The 18,846-nt window shown below is 36.0% G+C and overlaps 5 protein-coding genes and 1 long non-coding RNA gene across 7 annotated transcripts; 3 read left to right on the top strand and 3 right to left on the bottom strand.

Moving 5' to 3' along the window:
* Positions 1–54: 54 nt before the first annotated feature.
* On the top strand, positions 55–1,462 carry LOC116297998 (uncharacterized). The gene has a single exon (XM_031706372.2). It carries the CDS (start codon positions 163–165, stop codon positions 1,120–1,122), a length of 960 nt encoding a protein of 319 aa, XP_031562232.1. The 5' UTR covers positions 55–162; the 3' UTR covers positions 1,123–1,462.
* Positions 1,463–2,402: 940 nt separating this feature from the next.
* Positions 2,403–2,938, bottom strand: LOC116303956 (uncharacterized). The gene is made up of 2 exons (XR_016118694.1): positions 2,766–2,938; positions 2,403–2,616 (listed from the first exon to the last, which is right to left on the bottom strand). It is a non-coding gene; the product is annotated as an uncharacterized LOC116303956 (long non-coding RNA).
* Positions 2,939–3,944: 1,006 nt separating this feature from the next.
* Positions 3,945–6,405, top strand: LOC116301519 (uncharacterized). Its single transcript, XM_031710626.2, has 5 exons — positions 3,945–4,097; positions 4,432–4,555; positions 4,953–5,164; positions 5,338–5,558; positions 5,760–6,405. The coding sequence occupies exons 1-5, from the start codon at positions 4,061–4,063 to the stop codon at positions 6,039–6,041; spliced, it is 876 nt and encodes a 291-aa protein (XP_031566486.2). The 5' UTR covers positions 3,945–4,060; the 3' UTR covers positions 6,042–6,405.
* A 459-nt stretch (positions 6,406–6,864) lies between these two features.
* On the bottom strand, positions 6,865–10,393 carry LOC116302012 (pinin). The gene is made up of 8 exons (XM_031711228.2): positions 10,261–10,393; positions 9,860–9,967; positions 9,652–9,754; positions 9,215–9,309; positions 9,031–9,106; positions 8,646–8,801; positions 8,153–8,291; positions 6,865–8,001 (listed from the first exon to the last, which is right to left on the bottom strand). The coding sequence occupies exons 1-8, from the start codon at positions 10,368–10,370 to the stop codon at positions 7,721–7,723; spliced, it is 1,068 nt and encodes a 355-aa protein (XP_031567088.2). The 5' UTR covers positions 10,371–10,393; the 3' UTR covers positions 6,865–7,720.
* Positions 10,394–10,556: 163 nt separating this feature from the next.
* On the top strand, positions 10,557–13,946 carry LOC116304221 (ATP synthase subunit s, mitochondrial). 2 transcript variants are annotated; one of them, XM_031714025.2, is made up of 6 exons: positions 10,557–10,649; positions 10,890–11,002; positions 11,641–11,679; positions 12,048–12,217; positions 12,649–12,799; positions 12,998–13,946. In XM_031714025.2, the coding sequence occupies exons 2-6, from the start codon at positions 10,992–10,994 to the stop codon at positions 13,104–13,106; spliced, it is 480 nt and encodes a 159-aa protein (XP_031569885.1). In that variant the 5' UTR covers positions 10,557–10,649; positions 10,890–10,991; the 3' UTR covers positions 13,107–13,946. The 2 variants fall into 2 exon arrangements, with proteins under 2 accessions (XP_031569885.1, XP_031569820.1); XM_031713960.2 differs by having other exon boundaries at positions 10,890–10,978.
* Positions 13,947–14,599: 653 nt separating this feature from the next.
* On the bottom strand, positions 14,600–18,600 carry LOC116297076 (ubiquitin thioesterase OTUB1). Its single transcript, XM_031705265.2, has 8 exons — positions 18,536–18,600; positions 18,076–18,125; positions 17,606–17,704; positions 17,369–17,487; positions 16,582–16,666; positions 16,229–16,285; positions 15,916–16,053; positions 14,600–15,386 (listed from the first exon to the last, which is right to left on the bottom strand). The coding sequence occupies exons 1-8, from the start codon at positions 18,567–18,569 to the stop codon at positions 15,177–15,179; spliced, it is 792 nt and encodes a 263-aa protein (XP_031561125.1). The 5' UTR covers positions 18,570–18,600; the 3' UTR covers positions 14,600–15,176.
* Between the last annotated feature and the right edge of the window lie 246 nt (positions 18,601–18,846).

Genomic DNA, 18,846 nt, shown 5'->3' on the forward strand with positions numbered 1-18,846 from the left:
CGCCCCAGTTTTAGTTCATCCCGACCTCCTTTGCGCACAGCGGGAAATAGGATCATTTTACTTGTCACATGCTCGATCTACGCACTCTACTAGGTTATAACGGGGATATTTTTCCAATATTTAAGAATTATTACTTTAAATTACGAGAATACCTTAAAAGCAATGTCTTCTAGTAGTTATATTGCCGGTATTGAGCTTGGAGGAACTACTTGTATTGCTGCAATAGCCAAAGAATCTAGCCCCACTACAATCATCGATCGCGTCGAAGTCCGGACAACTACGAAAGAGGAAACATTTTCAGCACTAGCCAATTTTCTAAAAGAGAAGCTCAGCCTGTTAAATATCAAGGCATTCAGTGCTGTAGGTATTGCATCTTTTGGACCAGTTGATCTAAACAAGAGTTCCAAAACTTTTGGGTTCATCACAAGTACCCCAAAAGAGAGATGGGGATATGTGGACGTTGTTGGCTTCTTCAAGAAAGAATTGGAAGAAAACACGCCTATTGTATTTGAGACCGACGTCAATGCACCAGCAATTGCAGAGGTTGCACATGAGATGACGAAGAATGATTACAATGGGGAATTCCCAACTTTGGTGTATATTACCGTGGGTACCGGGGTAGGTGTTGGTATCAACATTAATGGGCAGCCTGTCCATGGGCTGTTGCACCCAGAGGGCGGTCACATGGTAGTTCCAAAAAAGCCAGGCGATGACTACCAAGGCTGTTGTAATTATAAGCATTACTGCTGTGTTGAAGGTATGATCGACTCTCAAGCCATTGCTGAAAGAACAAATACAAACCAGATTCAACTTGACAAGATTGCAGACAGTGATGCAGTATGGGATACTGTGGGTTACTACCTTGGATCTCTTTGTCTTAACATTACTTACCTAGTTTCACCTCATGTTATTGTTCTCGGAGGGGGAATTATGAAGCGTACTATACTGTACGACAAGACAAGGCATTGGTTTAAAGAGCTGATGAAAGGATACCTTGATGTAGAAAAATTCAAAACTACTAAAGGTTTAGAAAATTATATCAGAAAATCTGTATATGGGAATGATGCAGGAATAATTAGTGCACTAGAAATCTCAAAAAGGATATGTCTCAGAAATAAGTAAAAGACTATCTGCCTGTTAATATCTTTTTAACAAAAATATACAATTTTATTAAAAACAAATTATAACAGATTATCAATTAAAATAAAATTAGAAATAAATTTTTTTTTTATTACATTCACCAAAATTGTAGATTGTCATTTATACCAATGTATAGGGTTTGAACAATTCAAATGTTTCCAAATTAAAGACTACTAATGAATCTAGGTTATTTGATTTAATATTTATTTTTTGTTTGCTGCCTTCTTCTTCTTCTGCTTCCCATTATGATCAGAAGTAATTTTACTTCTCTTTCTTTTACTTTGCTGTGGTTTGGATGTTTTCTGTAAGATAAAGTAGTAAGGCAATGGCATTTTCAAATAAATATTAGAAAATTTTTCAATTGTTTTAGTTTTGCAAATGCATGTCTTTAATTAAAAGTGAAAGACTGTTATTTTGTGGGTACTGTAAAGATAGAATATAGATTTAACAATTTGTCTTGAGCAAAAATTATAGGAAATCTCCATATAATCCCACCACTCCATAACAGGATTTACCCCCATCCCCAAGTACCTCGTCTCCCCTGCAGCTGTTCTTAATTAGTGTCATGTAATGCTCACGCCCCACTAAGTGGGAAATGAGCATCATGTGATGACACTAAGAATGGCTGCGAGAGATACTACAAAGGACCTTATGGAGTTCTTTTGATCTCCATTAACATCTATAGGAAATAAATGGAAAATTTCTAGTACACCCCCAAAACTATTTAATCTTACTATTAATACTACTTACATGATTGCTGTTTATAACATTATTTTCTGTTTCATTTTTGTTATATAATGTAGGGGTAACATTTTCTGTAGTTGTATTTTTGCAGATTTGTTTCTGGGTTTCTTGTTGATCTGCTATAAAGTATTCATAATATATTATTATCACAAGACTACAATAAACTAGCAGGTAAGTCAAAAGTGCCAACCACTTTGAATCTCATTTATCCACCATTAGGTATATGTGAAGTTTTGATTGCCGATCAAATTGCAATATTTGGGGGAGGGGGTAAGGTGCAGTAAATATTTGTCTTGGTGGGACTGGAACCTAAATTAAAATTCAAACTTTGATTGAAAAAAAGGATGGCAAAGGATGCAAGAAAAAGTGAGATGATGAAGAGATGGTCAAATGAAAAAGTTTAGGACACCCCTTCCCCTTTAATGAATGACCAATCCCTCATCTTGGCACTAATAATTATTAATATTATTATGTTTATCAATTTTAAAATAATCTAAAGAGCATATGGTTATACAACATCAAATACCATTTGATTGATCACAAAGGTTACATTCTACATCTTGTCCTTCACACAAAATCTCTTCCAAAAGACCAAAAATATCTTCTAGAGGTTCCCAGCCATCTTGAACACCAAGTACAGCATTGACTAAATCTATATCTTGCTGATCCGGTGTTTCGGTTCCTGACTGTGTGGTGTTCAAAAGTGGACCAAATGTAGATGTTTCGTAGAAACTAAGAAAATGAGAAAATTTTTCATTGAAACAACTATTTATTGTAGTTTATGTTTTTACCAGCGGAAATCACTAAGCGTCAAAAAATGTATAAGATATCATCATATTACTATTTTCATGAGTTGAAAATTTTTAAAAGTTTAAGCTCACCTGTCCAAGTTTTCTTCGCACAAATATGACTGCCACATTTCTTCAACAAGCCGTTCACAATCACTATCCATATTGAACCAGATTCACGGCATTTATACAAAAATTAAATCTTTATACATTAGAAGGAAGAAATGTCGTTAAAAAAGCAAGGATTATTGAGGAATAAAGCAAGAAAATCGCAAGAATTAAAGCCTTTGATGGAAAATTATTAAATAAAAAGTAACAAATAATGGGCAAACGCGTCAAGTTTTCCCGCCACTTCAAAATAACGCAATATAGGCTGTTCTTAAATGTCACGCTAATATAATCACAAACGTATAAATAGTAACGCCCTTTTCCGTATATAAAAAAAAAATAGACGTTATGTTTTCTTTTTTAACGAACCAACTCAGCCATTGTTTTGTAAATTAGATTAGGGATCTTTTAAAGTCACATTATTTTTCTGGTTTTTCTTAACGCGAAAATTTAAGAAATGTTTACTTAATCAATTTTAGGAATTTGAAAAACTAGCGATTCCGGTGAATGCGTGGGAAAACATATATATGCTGACATTCGTCGATTTAAAAATACTTCCATAAAAATGAATGTCAAATCGACGTCAAACTAACAACAAAAACGAAAGAATAAGTGAGGAAGCCATTTCAGAGTCGTGTGTTTGACGGGTCATTCTTGCTCATCAGTGGCTGATTCCTGACCAATCAGAGGCAAGTTCAGTTAAAACTCCGAAGAGAAGGATTTTCCAGCATAACAGTCTCTTGCTTGACCTTGGAGAGTTTTCCTTTTCTTTTTAGTTTCTTTTCGCGTTCCTCTATATTCCTTCGAAACTTCAAATGTCCTTAAGCAAGAGTTGTTATAATGAGCATTCTTGACGTTAACTTTGAAGCCATAGGTGAATCTTCACGCGTTTCTTCAGCGCCTTCAACTCCACGGGTCGACAATGTTGAACATTTTATTTTGGCCGATTTTGAAAATTATTGCAACCCAACGGAAAGAAATACCGAGGAAAAACCTCAACTTGTGAACACGAATAGTGATGAAACAACTGACATACTAACTCCTGAAGAACTGTAAGTTTTCAGAAAAACGTTAATTTCCTTTTTGACGAACTGTGAAATGTACAAACTCAGTTTTTTCACTTCGTTTCAATTTCAAGGTCCGAAAATCTGGACGGTGGGCTAAATGTAAATCAACAATTATGGCTGGATAATTCACGACACACAAAGAACGAAGCACTGGACAATGCATTAAACTTAAGTCCAAGTTTATACTCAAACAACAATCAAGTTCCCATACAAATGGACAGTGAAGGACAACATTACCTAACTATTAAAGGTAAGCTTACCAGACAAGACAGATAATAAGTTTCAACAACAACAAAAACAACATTAATTTTTCTGATAAGTTTTTTATAGCCGCGCAAGCTGTTTACAGCTTTTATTGATAAAATGCCTTAAGTTTTTGGTATGAAATGTTTTGAATCCATTTTATGATAAAAAGAAAGTATTTTTCTTTCTTTCTTTCTTTTTTTCTCCTTTCTTTTTAAGCATACTGTTGACAATCTAAACAGAAATTATTTTCAAACGAGCAGTGCAAGGCGCGGAGTCCATGGACCTGAAACAATAGTCTTTAAAACTAGTTTCTTTATTAAATACTATTATAACTTCAGATTCCAATTCTGCTGCCATGGAAAGTCCTACAAAAATCTCATGGTCAAATATCCCAATTCATCCTGAAAGATCTTCTGAATACATGGTTAGAGGAGGAAATCACTTCCCAAGCTTGCATGGAACGTAAGTATTAAAATCATACAGTCAAAGATACTTAGTAATAATAATTTTTCAAGCTAGTGGTAGTTAATAGTAACCAGTTTATTTTGGGATCTTTGTTCAAATTTTTTGCTAGTTTCCGATCCTAGGCAAAAAAAAGTTTGCGGGAGGGGTAGGAGAGCCGAAGTTTTTGTTCCAAAAATCACGTGATAGCGTTCCAGCATTTTCCAAGGTAGCTTAGCCAGCCCAAGGAAGCCCATATATAGTACGTATGGGCTAGTATCCCAGCCGGTGTCAAGAAAAAGCTTTGAAAAGAAAAAGTTGTCTATACTTAATTAGCGACTTTTAAGGGGTTTTCTCCAATATTTTTATAATTTCATAAAATAATTTAATAATTTCCTCTATTAACTTTTCCCCTAAGGGTAAATACGAGTGTATTGGAGAAAGCTCGGCCAATCTCCAGCACCTGGTCTGATCCGAACGACCACGAGGTCGCTAATTATTTGGCCGAAGTTGTAACAGTCCCTCAAGTTTATTCTCAGGCTCAACCGAATCATTTGCGAGTAGAATTAGGGAACGATGGACAACAATACATGATCGTAGATGGGAAGTATTTCAGCGAAAATGCTCAAGGTGAGCTCGGTTTTTCTCTTCCTCTCTTCATTATGATATTTTTACCTGAAGAATATTTATGTCGATATAAGTCGACCGTTCGGTTGGTTGGTCCGGTCGGTCGGTCGGTCGTTAGCTAATTTTTTAAAAAATTAAATCAGAAATTAGTACTGAAAATATTTATTTTCATTTAGATATGGGTGCATTTCAATTAGGTAGCAACAACCAGTACTATCTTACGGGAACGCAGTTAATGGCCGAATACCCGACTATAAGCCATTCAGCTGCAACCCAGTCAACATCCACAGCCAGTGCTAGCGCATGCACGCTGAATGTCATCAATCAAATGGGTATTTTTCAGAACTACAATGAGAACGAGACAGAAGTGATTGACAAAGACGTCTTGGAAGAGCAGGTACATACAGGGTTGGGTGTGGGGTCTTGGGTTGCCTGTGAAAACTTTTTCCTACGGGAGTGTAATTGCAATGTGCATGTTTTTGGGAGGGAAGTAATCCCCTCCACTATGAATTTTTTTGGAAGCGCCCCTAGGGTAGCAAAATTATATAAATGGGCGTAACTTCATTTTATCAAGGATAACTAACTGTTCTTTGTATAGAAACGAAAAGAACAGATGCAAATAAGAAGGCGGGAGAAGAACAAAGACTGTAGTCGAGCGTTCAGAAGAAATCAAAAAGAAAAGGAGCGCAAGCTGAGGGAGGGAAGAATCGAAAAACAGGCACGGCTCAAGGAGCTCAACAAAAAGAACGATAACTTTATCCGCATGCTTTCCAAGGCTGCTCTACAAGGCTGTGAAAAAGCTAAGGGAATCGCAGCAACGAGTATGGAAACATGGAATAAAGAGAACAATTCCTTCGGTGGACTTTCCGCGAACATGTAATCTGGCGAGGAAGGACAAAGAATGGACGATTTCGTGATTGATCCTCATTTGATTTTATTCATAACTAATGAAGAAATTATACTACGAAGGCTTTGGAAAATCAATTTAAACAAATTCTAAATGTTACGTCATGCAATTTGCAGACCAACCGTACACGGGTGTGGCCAGTCCGCGGCCCCTAACGGCAAGTTTTCTACTTGTTTACTTTTGTTCTATTGTTTTGATCCCTTTTCACTCACCTGGTGTCCTAGCAGGATCACCCTACCCTACCCCAACAGATGTCTATTACTGGTGCTGGTCTAGATAGTGTAGGTTGTCAAGATATGGACCGACTGATTCACCAGCTGTAGCCATATTTTTCATTTGTAACGTTATGTATTTGATTGATAAATAAAGTTGTTTTCAATAATTGTAAGATTCTGTTTCAATGATACTAGTTCTTTCAACAATTACTTTTTTTCCATGACCATGGTAGAAAGATAAAGGTTTTTTTTTTTACTTTTTTGAAGCCGGGATCTCATATAAGCATTCTAAGGTGCACCCTTAACCCCCTCAGACTATCAGGGCTTCTTACTACAGATATTTAAAGCTTAAACTTCACAGAACAGAGAGAAGTTCAACAGACGTGGAGGTCATAAGGACCAAACTGTGGTCCTCTAGTTCCAGAGGCTGCACACAAACCAAGCTATGCCTGCTCCTGCAATGGTATCGACTTCAATTCATGGCACATATCAAGGCACCTGATGTTGAGATTTTTAATCTTTTTCTATATACCTGCACAACCAAGCATTTTTTTTCAACAAAATTCAAAGACACCTACAAATGCTGCATATATGGTAAGTTTATTTGCTTGAAACTCCTCTAATGAATTTACTATCAACAATACAATTTTGCCATATTTGCATACTTTTATTTCCAAGAGAGAATTCTAAAATAATAATACATCTAAAAATAATAGAGAATAAATGAGAACATCCTGTAGCAACGAAAATATAATATGTAATATTCATTAGCAGTAGCATCGAACAACAATGAGCACAGTAGTTTTGTTTGTGGAAAGATAAAAGTTTTGTTGACATTCGATGTGGACATGAAAAGATGAAACAGGGAGTTTGTGGCAAAGGAAAATGTGTCATCCACAGAATTAGTACATTAAATTAAAACACTTGAAACAGTGGTTGGAATGGTTTACTGCAATTCTTAATACTCTGCAAACTCGGTAGTTCCAAGTTTCCCATTTAAATTTCATTTTCACTGCTGCCAGTCAAAGACATGAAACATACATACTGTTGAGTTTTGATTGGCAGCGGCAAAAAACCAATTTCACAACAAGCTGTTTAAATGTCCGAGTTTGAAGAACATTGAGAATCACAGTAATAAGCTCAAAAATGAGAAATCAAAAATGGTGTAATGGGGAAGACAATGGTAAGATGAAGACAGTGTTTAGAAGCAACGATTATGATAGATGATACTAATAATAATAATGATGACTGAAGATGACAATGAGATCATGCATGAACAGTAATATTAATTTGATGATGAAGATGACAATCATGATGAAATTCTCTGTGAATGTTTCAAACTACAAAGACAACAATCAACAAGTAGAGAGAAATAAACACAACAGTCCATAAAAGATCCGACTAAAAGTTCATCGGCTATAAATAAAATCCCCCCTATCAGTTGACCTCCCCTGTATCCATACTCTCCTCATTCTCGTCTTTCATAATCACCTGTCTAGTATCTCCATCGGTTTCTCTGACGGCACCCTCACTCCTACTCTCTCCCTCAAAGTTCTCCATCTCTACCTCCTCACCTAATTCTCGCACAGGAGATTCTTGTTCTTCCTTTACATCTTCCTTACCCTTACTCTCACCATTACTCTCCTCTTTTGTTTTTTCTATTTCCACTTGGGTTTCAAATTCTTCCTCTATAACTGCTCTACGTTCTGCCATAGCCCCTGTTGAAAGAGCAACATAGTTCAGGTAAATATTGTAGAGGCTAAGATTTTTAACATACTTGTTTATAGGAGCTTGACACCTTCACTTTAACACACACTACAGCAAGGAATCAATGTTATTTTTCTACTATAACGTTAAGTATTTCCTTACGTTTAGCTGATCTGGATGATTCCTCAAGCAGTTTTGAAGTTTTATCAGTGTGTTTAGCGGGAACATAATGAATGTGAGGTTTTGCTTTAGTCTTTATGAATTTACATAGCTTTTTTCCATGTTCATCCCATTCCTCTTGCTGCAAAAAATCATTTAAATAAAAAATATCAGCAAGTCTCATATTGTGTTAGTAGAAAGGAAAATCAAATATAAAAAGGGAACTATGGGTGGCATAGCAGTGAGAGTGCTCATCTCTCTCCAACGCAACCCAGGTTCCAGACCCGCTGGGATCAATGTTGCATATGTGAGTAGAGTTGCTTATGTTGGTTCTCTCCTGTGCTTCACAGGTTTTCTGGGTTCTCCTGCTTTCCTCCCTCCATAAAAATCAACTTGTAAATTCTAATTGGAGTCCAGTGGAAGAAGTGCCACTCTGTAGAATCCACTGTTAATCCCATTATTATTATTATTATTATTTATTATTATATATTCCTACCAGTGCTGTTAGTTCCATTTTCCATTCAAGTTTTCTAAGTTCTGCCTGTTTTGCTCTTCTAGAAGAGAAAAGTTCTTTCTTCTGGGACAAGACTTCTTCCTTTTCTTTCGTTTCTGCTACTTCAAGTTTTTTTACTATCTCTTCTCTTCTGACATCCTTTTGAAACAAAATGGAAATAGGTTTATAACTTGTATTAGAACTAGCTGTGACCTGACTTTGATCAGCCCAGAGGTTGTTTCAGGGTTCAATCTGTGAGTTAGCCATGCCCTGACTTAGACCAGCCAAGAGGTTGTTTCAGGGTTCAATCTGTGAGTTAGCTGTGCCCTGACTAAGGTTAACCCAGAGGTTGCTTCAGGGTATTGATAAAGCTTGAGGTTTGATTTACCTTTTCTGTTTTACAGGCACTGTCTTGTTTAAATTTTTGGAGTGTTCCTAAAAGCATTCCAAACATTCTACGATTCCTGCAGAATTTAAAAAATTACCATGACCCATATCCATTGGCAAATAAAACACTTGACAAACAACGAATCATTTCACATAACAAAGAAATAATTTACTTTTTATCCTACCTTAATTTAGTTTTCTCGTCTGACTGTACAATATCTTCACGCTTTAAACTCAAAGAGGTTTTTGTCGTGGCTACTACAGAAGACTGGATAGTGGGCTATAAAATAAAGTATTGATTCATTATAATCAGTCAGTATAATATTGCCTGGCAGCTATACAATAAATACATCATAAAAATCAAGAGCTTACTCTTGAAAAGTCACCGATAACCTACTATCTGTGAATTGGTTAGTGTCACAGTAGCTCACCATGGCAACAAACTAATACAGCATGTGCGGTTATGTTAGGTATTGGAAATGTGGGGGGAGGGGTAGGGATGGAAATAACAACAGCATTACATAGGGAGGGGTGAGTCTAGATTCTCCTGAACTGCTAAAGTAAATCAAAAAAATGTATCAGTCATAGGTTTGAGGGAGTTATCTAGCATTTTATTGCAAACCTTGGGGGTATCTTCATCTTCATCTTCGCCATCACTATCCAGTCGTCGAGAAGGGCGATCTCCATCTTGCGAAGTCCTGGTGACAACCACTCTGCTCCACAGCCTTTATATCAATGATAATGAGGAGGAATAATAAGTATTAATAAGATATAATGATGAGACATTAATATGTTTTTCAGTTAAAGAATGTTGATGAGGAGATACTCACCGTCCTTGTGTATCCTGCCTCTTGCTTCCAGCTCCATACCCACGGGCCAATGCACTTCTCTCCGCGAAGTCCCTCTTCAAGCTCACTCGCCTGCCACCAGGCGCTGGTCTTAAAAAGCAAAATAGAACAAGGAAATTAAAATACAAGCCTTTTAAGTAGTTTTAGATCACTCTTTTTAACTTTAACTCATATACTGAAGATATGGGTCTACCATTCGTATAATTAAATCACTTTAAATTTCCTATGTGTTATTCTACGATAGAATCTTTAACAGGGCTTAAAACGAGGAATGATTCAAGATTATCACCATCATGTGCTATAAACCTTGCTTCAAATATTTTACCGCATATTTTTCTCAACAATACAATATCTTTCCAAAATCAAAAAGCACAAGAGCCTACCTAAACTCCGAAGGATCCCTTCCAGTAAGTTTCTTGATATTTTCGTCGACATTTTTGAGCCCTTCACGTGCTATTTCGACTTCTCTCTGTAAGTCTGCCACAGTCGCCATCTTTGCGTCTTGTCGATCGTCCTGATCACGTGGTGTACAGATATGAGACCACGGCACTGATATCCAGCAGTATATCAAACAATTCAGGTATATCCGTCGTGGAATTCTTGTTGTCAGTCTGTGTTTAGATATCTTCTCATGATGACATTTAACCAAGAATACCATATGACGGACTAGCCTTCGTGAATTTTTATATAATAAGTTGTGTTTTGAGTTTGATGTAAAAAAAAATGCACAGTTTTGTTGCCAAATAAGCATAATAAGACTAGAATGCTTAAGGTAGGTGATAATTTCTCAGCTAAGATGCATGCTTCAATTTTGTTTTGTCTCTTAGCTTCAAAGATAAAGATAAATCATGAGAGTAAGCATATGCGAGGTTTGCGAAAATCACTCAAATATCATTGTCGTGAAAAACGGTGTAACTAGTTACTGGGTTCCATGTCCATCGGGAAGGGAGAGTACAAAAGAATCTACAGGGCTTATTTTTAATGATAAAAATGTTGTTTTATAACATTTTAGAGTTCAAATCAGCTGTTAAGATGGACGACACTGTATCATAATATCCACCAAAGGTCGTACTATGTGTGGTTGAACTTTGTATTCAACAGGTGAGGAGCAATAATGATGAAAAGGTAAATTATACACCATGAAAAGATGAAAAAACTTACTGACGTTTCGGACGCTAGTCCTTCGTCGGAGTAAAAGAGAAAGAAGTGGTAGAAAGGAGTGTATATATGATAGAATAAGACAAAAGAAACCAATGAGAGCAAGGTAGGCAAGGAAACAAAAACAAACAATCAAAAGACAAAAGAAAAGGTTAGTTGAAAATAAAGCGTTCATTAATCCCGTTGGGACTAAGAGTGCCCAATAGGTGAATAAGCCGCATTTCTTTGGTCTTGCGACAATCATTGTTGCCGTTAAGCAAAGAAAGACCGAAAACAATGAAGTCAGAAAGAGAATGGTTAGCTAGATTAAAATGGCGGGAAACTGGTTTGGTGGGATCGTTATTGCGAATATCATAAAGATGATTGCAAATGCGATCACCAAGACGGCGGCCAGTCTCGCCCACATACAAAAGATTACAGCGGGTACATTTAATACAATATACAACATTAGAAGTGGTACAAACAAAGGTGAGGTGAGGTGCAATAGAGATTGTATTTCTATATTATAAATGCATAGCTCCCTAAAACAATCCATCCCTAATGTATATATAATATTATATATGCATTGTTTAATCAAAAGGAAAACTTTGTTCTCTTGATTTTAGAGTTGACACGAGTCGCCTTGAAGAATTTGGCCCAGACAGGTATACATCAACCTATTCTCTTGTTCTGTTGTTTAAACCTTTACAGCCACTTGGGTAGGCTATGTTTTCCCATGTCAGACAATGTGCCATTCACTTGAGTATAACTTCTTTGTTTTACGGTTGGACATGAGAAGATACAGGAATATGAATACAACTCAAACAAAGAATCTAAATATTTTCATGAAAATGTGGTCTGAAATGGGAAAACATTATGTCCAAAGTAAAGAGTTCTATTCTAGTCTGAAGAGGATAGTGGTTGTTATAGGGCAAGAGATGGTAGGAGTGGCACTTCCCATAGCATTGCCCAATCAATACCCAATACCCAAGAAAGCATCGGATATATCAATACTAATACTGATCCATTCCAGGGTTGCGGCAGAATGGGTCCTGAGGAATGGTGGAGGAGTGAAGTTTCTGCACCATAACGGCTGGGTATGGAACTATAATGCTCTGGTGGCAGGTCCAAGAGAGAAGTACAAACTACAGAAGATCAATGGCAAGAATACATGCATCACAACTGGAGGTCTTCTACACCTAGGTATAGTATTATTTTTTTGTACTATCTATTGGGTGTTTCCAAAGAACATTTATGCCTCATTAACTCCCCTCCCTCCCTCCCTCCCTCTCTGACCCCCCCCCCCCCCCCCCCCAACTCACAAACACCACACAGGGCGAGGTGTAAGATTCGTTTAAACTCAGTGCAGTCCGTAAAGAAAAAAGGACAATTAATTCTCTGCAGACCCCATAAAGAAAGAAAGGATTTACGAGTTAGTTCCTTTTATCAAACTCTACCTTAGTCAAAGAAAAGTTCAAAGCAGTCCTACTTATTACTTTTCTTGTCACATATGCAAAACCTTTTTTTTTTTAATTTCCAGCTTTCATGTTCCTTTAATTTCTCCATTTTACATAGCAGGAAGATATTTTTTAGCTAGTCAATGTTATTTGTTGTTTCATTTCATTTTCTGGTAGAGGGTTTAAAGTATCTGGATTATTTGAACTTACATGGCTGTAAGTATGTGGGTGATGTCAACAAACTATTACCAGTGAAAGAAACACTTGAAGAGTTGGATATTAGTCTCTGTACAGCAATCACTGACATCTCGCCACTCAGCCAACTAAAGTAAGTAGGAATTTCAATTTACTGTATCACATCACCTTAGTTTAAGTCTAAAATACATCAGGATTGTGCAACTGAGCTTTCATAATATTGATTGCAGTTGAGAGAAAGTGGTGCTATTATATCAGAATTACCTGACAAAATTTGATTCACAATGCATTATTAATCTTATAACTCTTTTATTTGCTTTACTTTTAAAAGGAAGCTCAAAAAGCTCAACCTAACTGGACTGCAAAGAATTAAGAACAGAGAAAAAGCTGTAGAAGATCTTCAGAAGACTTTACCAGACTGTGAGATAACAGATGATTAAATGGGTAAATAAGGTATGCTTTAAAGAACTTAGGATTTGTTACCGAGCAGGGGAAATATGGCTGCACCATAGTGCTACTGCATCGGCAAAAAGTGTACTATTCTCTTTCTGGGAGATCAGCTAATTTGTAGCCAAGAAAGTAGAGTTTTTTATTATGTTATTCATGTGAAAAATGTTGGCAAGTAATTGGTTGAAAACATAAAAATAGGGTAAAATGTCAGTAACTGGTTTCCCGACCACTCATTGGCACCTTACTGTATGGTGTGGGTTGATTACAATAGCTATGAAAAACTACTTCCAGGTTCGAAATGGAAACCAGTTCTGTAAGGATTTTCGTTTGAATTTTACATAGTTATTGTTGAAAGTTTATGGCAGATGCAGGACAAGTTTGAATTTATTTTGGTAATAATTTTAAGGGTCTTTCTAAATATACACCACAACAAACCTATCGTATTCTTTGCTAGCTCCATTCTATCGTATAACTTGGGGTCTTATGTTGTTTCTATTATTTTAAACTGTGTTCGGTACCCGAAGAAGGAGCTGGTATTAATGAGCAACAGGACTTTAACTTTTAAAAACATTACCCTAAAAAATAGGAAGGCATTATTTTAATTGCATAATCAATGATATGAAGTTTCCTATGAAAGCTGTTCCAAGATATAAAACAGCTATGCATTTCATGTAACAAAGAATATATATTTCGTAGCGAATAGTAAACCTTTTAAGATTGTCAAAACAATCTATTGACTATTATCAATTTATTAATTATTTTAGATGGTTAAAACAAAAAATGTATTGAAATAAATACGTTAAAGCAAATATTTATTATTTGCATTCATATTTCCTTCTAATTTGTCTTTTTATTTGTCTTACAAATGTGATTTTGTAGGATGTTATCTTTAATATTTTTCATGAGGAAATATTTTCTAATTTTTTTTCCAACATTTTCCTGAGATTTCTACACAAAGTTGTTTTCAATTATTTTCCTTTAGTTAAGTTTCTTTTTTATGCATTTTTGGTTTTACAAAAAAAGTTCCACTCAATAGAGCTGGATAACAGTTGCTCAGCTGCCAGTCATAGTGACCAGTATTATTGGTTTTAGCTCAGGGCTTGAAATAACGGCCTGTATGTCACAGGTCATGATGGCCAGCCAAACTAGTTTTAGCTGCGTCATACCTCGTTTCTGGCCCGGGGGGGTACTCTTGCCGGTTTCTGGTATGGATGTGCCGCTGAGCCCTCTGAACCCTGACCCTGTTCAAGAGCAAAATCGCTGAAATTCATACCCTTTTCCAGAGCAAGATCGCTGAAAAACATACCCTGTTCTGGTATTGGGAAAATAGATACCTTGTTCCAGAGAGGAGAGAGCATAATTTCATATACCCTGTCCCAGAGCGAGCACGATTTTATATACCCTGTTCCAGAGTAGAATCGCCGAAAACCATACCCTGTTTGGCGGCACATACCTGTATAGCAAATATAGGGGAGTACCCCCCCCCCCCCCCCCCAGTGTTTCTGGCTCCACATTACCAGTCAATTACTGAGCCAGAAACACTGGTAATTACAACTGGCAAAACAAAGATTTGACTGGACAAGTTCCAGTTCTGACCAGACATTGTCTGATGGCCTGTCAATACTATGTACTTATTGACTGAGTGGGAGGGCTGTACGGGAAAATATTTGGCTTGAGGTGATGCCGTACGGACCGAGCGCCAAATATTTTCCCGTATGGCCCGACCTAAATCAGTCAATAAGCATTTTATCATATGACCCTCACAAAAAAATCAATAAAAAATCAAAGAAAGAAAGAAATAGTAAATAAAAGCTAAAAAAGAGAAAGCGCGTGGATTCGAGCAGGGCCGTACAGATCTGCTCGCTCAAAGCTGTCTGGCCCCCATCACGTGACTTTTTCCAATGCTTTTATTAGAGCGCGCAAGCAGGGCCGTACAGGTCATATGATAAAGTACTTTTAGCCCTGTTCAATAGTAGATAAATATACCGGGAATTAGGAATCAAAAGGTGAACATATCTCTATCTCTATGCATTCATTTTTGGTGTAGAATTGATTTTGGGTCAACATTCAGCTTGGTATAACACATCGTAATGGCCAGGTTTGTAGAGTAAATGTACTTTAGGTTTTCCTCCGTCTTCTGGAAAGTCATGATGATTGACATCAGTTGAACCAGTTCTGTCAACATATTCAACTCGGATGCATACACCCAGTGCATCTGTTAGGGCAATGATATGAATGTGGTCACTTTCTTTTGCCATTGGCTCTACTTCCTGTAAATGTTGAAATCAAAGATATGAGATTTTTTCTTCACTCATTTACCACAGGTAGCCCAGTTTTAGAATTTGAAGAATTTCAGAAATCACTAAAAAAATGTTTTCAAGTTTTTGCCTTTAGTTTATAAAGTAAAATATATTTGGTTTAAATGTTGTTTTGAATTTATTTTTTTATTTTTTCTCTTCTTATTAAAGTTTTACCTTTTGAACTAAAACTTCTTTTTTGGGTTATAAGATAGTAGTTATGAGGGTAACCGGTCAACTTGCCTATGGATCTACTTGCCTATGCCAACTCGCCCACGTATAAAATCATTTGCCAACTCTCCTACACAAACTTGACTACGTATACAATCAGTTTCAGAAATATCTAACTGTACATTAAGCCTAAAAAAATTAGTTTATGATTTGAAAGAAGTCTTCAGAACAAGCTCTCTGATAAAATATTTCTCAGTTTTTTTGTTTTTTTATTTCAAAAAACGTAGTTCAATATTGAATTTTCCAGCTAAAATCCTAGGTGTTGACCTACCTGGCTGCAGAATTCTTTAACAGTTCTTTCACCTTCTATAAAGTTCTCGAAGAACTCTGCTTTCTTTTGCAGTTGAGCAGAAGTTAATAATCTTAAGTACACAACAACATAGTTTGATATTCCTTCATCTCTGAAAGTCTGATGAAGAAACAATCATTTCAATAGATGTTTAAAGTTTAAAAGGTGTGAAAAGGGCAATTTACAACATAGTGGGAAAAAATTCTTGTCTTTAGGAAGAATTTAGATTTAAATAAGTGCTGTGATTATTTATTAAGGAGGTGTTTACCTTTATCAAGAACTAATAATTATTTACCTTCAGAAGTTCCTCAACAGATTGTTCTTTTCCTACCATCTCTATTACTTCCATAAACTATTGAAATAAAAGAGATATTAATTTTGCATTAAATAACATTAAAAGAATTACAGCAGGGATTAAATTAAGGAGCAGACATCAGACAATGTCTGGCCATAATTGAAACTTGTATGTTCAAAACCCGTTAAGCAAGAAACAAGGTTTGACCTAGCTAAGACTAATTTCACTGGTCATGATGACCGGTGACTGACCAGATATTATTTTAAGCCCTGACTATAACTGTAACAGTCAAATATGTAAAAGTGTTAAAACGTTTTAAGATAAATGGTAAATACATAGGATAGTATTCTTACGACATCATGGAAATCTTCTATCGTAAAGGACGGAAATCCTAATGCAACTAATTCATCTTTACTTTTTGATGCAAGTGCTTTAAATCTGAAAAAACAAACAATTAAATTTCATTCATTATTTCTAAAAAATTGAAATATTTAAATGCTGTGCCACCCAAAATTTGTTCAAAATTCAAGCTCTAATGTTTCCAAGACAGCCATGACAATGCTTGCCTGTGATAGGAGGAATAAGTTTTACATGAGACATTAGTAACAGTGATCTGACAATAATCAGATGGATTCATTCTCATGTTACACACACCTAATTGAAAAAATTTTGTCGGGTTCAAAAAAAGGTTATATCATCAAAGCTACCGAAGGGGAGCATGGGAAGACAAACAATTATGCTAATTTCATGCGTATTGCGGTTTCCCCTTCCTGTGCACATTTTATGCATCATGGCTTTGGCATGTTGTTATCTAGGTCGACCGACTTTGCTCTACTGTGCATTTTTACATGTCTATATGCAAATATAATACACATTTCGGAGTACCCAAAATCCTTTTCGGTCTTAGCTTTGATGATATGACCTTCTCGAACCCAACTACGTTTATTCAATTAGGTGTATACAGTAATAGTGATATGACAATAATCCAATCAGATGCATTTATTCTCATGTTCCATGTACATTAACAGTCACCATTGAGAACATTGAGAACTAGACATTAAAACTTTGGTGACGTCCTGCTCAACTGGAAGCATAGTAACAATGTTTATTTAGATTAGGGATCAAGTGGTTTCCTTGTACCTTTCATATTCTTCTTTATCGTCTATTAGTCTTTCAAAATATCCAAAACCAAAGGCTCGAAAGAAACAATTACCGTCACCTCTCGTCTTTCGTACATAAGAATAATTAGATGATAAATTCTGAAGAAAGAAACAAAAATAATCTTTCTTACTTAACATTCTTTTGTATGCAGATTACCCCTCATTTTTCCACAACGGTTGAAATGTCCACTCTCTCTATATCTATAGGTTTTTTTACCTTTATTTTTGATTGATAAACATAGTCGTCACTAGAATATTCCTGTAGGAGATTAAGTATGTCATGCTTGTCGCTGACTAGTGCTTGCGAATCTGCTATCTGTCAAATACAAGAGGCTCAGATATACTTTTTTATTGCAAGCTAGAGAACATTGAATCATTTGTGAGGGGATGCTGAATTTTTGAAATCGGTACACTTTTTTTTCCGTGCCAGTATTCACAAGGCAGCAAAGGTCTCTACGTAGGAACCTTTCCAAATTCTAAAAAGAATCCAATGCCAACCGCACTCTCCCCAGAAACCTAATCCCATGCATCCCTACGCAAAGGGTATTCCAAAACTTCTCGTCCCTACAACACAACCACCACAACACCCTTCCCCTTCTCTGACCCTGATTTGATATGCCACCGACAGCTTTTGTAGTCATTTAGCTTAAGGCAAAAGACAAAATAATATACAAAACTATGCCATACCTCTTTTTGAATATGATCTACTTGTGCCATAATAGCTTCGTCATAATTTACTACGATCAAAACAAATATACGTTATTATCGTAAGCATATCAACTATCAACGAAAATTTCACATCCTTAAAAAAATAATATCTTTAAATCTTCTTGAATAAATCTTTTAGAAACAAACCAATCCTTAATCCAGTAATTATATTTTTATATTTCCTATTACTTCTTTAATGTCTTTTTACTTTAATACACATCGCTATCGATAAAAATACATTTTAAAAATTTAACTGTTTTAAGTTTGCATATTAAATATCATGACAACTCGAAACAACACGGCTTTTCATGTTGAAAAGACGGCCTTATAAAGATTTATAAAATCCTCGAAGTAAATTTGATTTATCATAGAATGCTTATTTGTCGTTTTAAAGTTCATTCTGATATTTTAAAACTCGTTAAATTTACTTTAAATGTACCTTCTGGGACACGATCCGCAGTTTCGTCCGCCATCTTGGACTGTTTGTGAACCGGAAGTAGTTGCTTAAATGGTGACTAACAAAGCATTGCGGGTAATAGCGGACAGACAGACAGATGAGCAAAAAGACAGACAGACAGATAGTGTTCTACTTTGGTAATAATCACTGAGTATATTTTTTTCCTACTTCCCTTTCTTTTCTCTTTCACACTCGCTTTTATGATGATTTCGTTTCTAATTACATTTTTTTTAGAACTTGCTTCAATATTCCCAACTTTATTTGCATACATCCTTCGGGGCAGGCAGTTCCTG

This window comes from Actinia tenebrosa, unplaced genomic scaffold, assembly GCF_029948245.1.
Source record: "Actinia tenebrosa isolate PJP-AT-01 unplaced genomic scaffold, QUT_ActTen_1.0 PGA_scaffold8__29_contigs__length_14323225, whole genome shotgun sequence".
Lineage (NCBI taxonomy): Eukaryota > Metazoa > Cnidaria > Anthozoa > Actiniaria > Actiniidae > Actinia > Actinia tenebrosa.

What these genes read in the sequence shown, in the direction of transcription:
- LOC116297998 (XM_031706372.2), top strand. Translation starts at nt 163, where the DNA reads ATGTCTTCTAGTAGTTATATTGCCGGTATTGAGCTTGGAGGAACTACT.
- LOC116301519 (XM_031710626.2), top strand. Translation starts at nt 4,061, where the DNA reads ATGGACAGTGAAGGACAACATTACCTAACTATTAAAG. An exon ending in ACATTACCTAACTATTAAAG is followed by an intron (nt 4,098 to 4,431) that starts GTAAGCTTACCA and finishes TTATAACTTCAG; the next exon opens with ATTCCAATTCTGCTGCCATG. An exon ending in AAGACGTCTTGGAAGAGCAG is followed by an intron (nt 5,559 to 5,759) that starts GTACATACAGGG and finishes TTCTTTGTATAG; the next exon opens with AAACGAAAAGAACAGATGCA.
- LOC116302012 (XM_031711228.2), bottom strand. Translation starts at nt 10,370, where the DNA reads ATGGCGACTGTGGCAGACTTACAGAGAGAAGTCGAAATAGCACGTGAA. An exon ending in AGGGATCCTTCGGAGTTTAG is followed by an intron (nt 9,968 to 10,260) that starts GTAGGCTCTTGT and finishes TTGCTTTTTAAG; the next exon opens with ACCAGCGCCTGGTGGCAGGC. An exon ending in AAGATGAAGATACCCCCAAG is followed by an intron (nt 9,310 to 9,651) that starts GTTTGCAATAAA and finishes TTTATTTTATAG; the next exon opens with CCCACTATCCAGTCTTCTGT.
- LOC116304221 (XM_031713960.2), top strand. An exon ending in TTGAACTTTGTATTCAACAG is followed by an intron (nt 10,979 to 11,640) that starts GTGAGGAGCAAT and finishes TCTTGATTTTAG; the next exon opens with AGTTGACACGAGTCGCCTTG. An exon ending in TGGAGGTCTTCTACACCTAG is followed by an intron (nt 12,218 to 12,648) that starts GTATAGTATTAT and finishes ATTTTCTGGTAG; the next exon opens with AGGGTTTAAAGTATCTGGAT.
- LOC116297076 (XM_031705265.2), bottom strand. Translation starts at nt 18,569, where the DNA reads ATGGCGGACGAAACTGCGGATCGTGTCCCAGAAG. An exon ending in GATAAAGAAGAATATGAAAG is followed by an intron (nt 16,667 to 17,368) that starts GTACAAGGAAAC and finishes TTGTTTTTTCAG; the next exon opens with ATTTAAAGCACTTGCATCAA. An exon ending in CTGTTGAGGAACTTCTGAAG is followed by an intron (nt 16,054 to 16,228) that starts GTAAATAATTAT and finishes TTTCTTCATCAG; the next exon opens with ACTTTCAGAGATGAAGGAAT.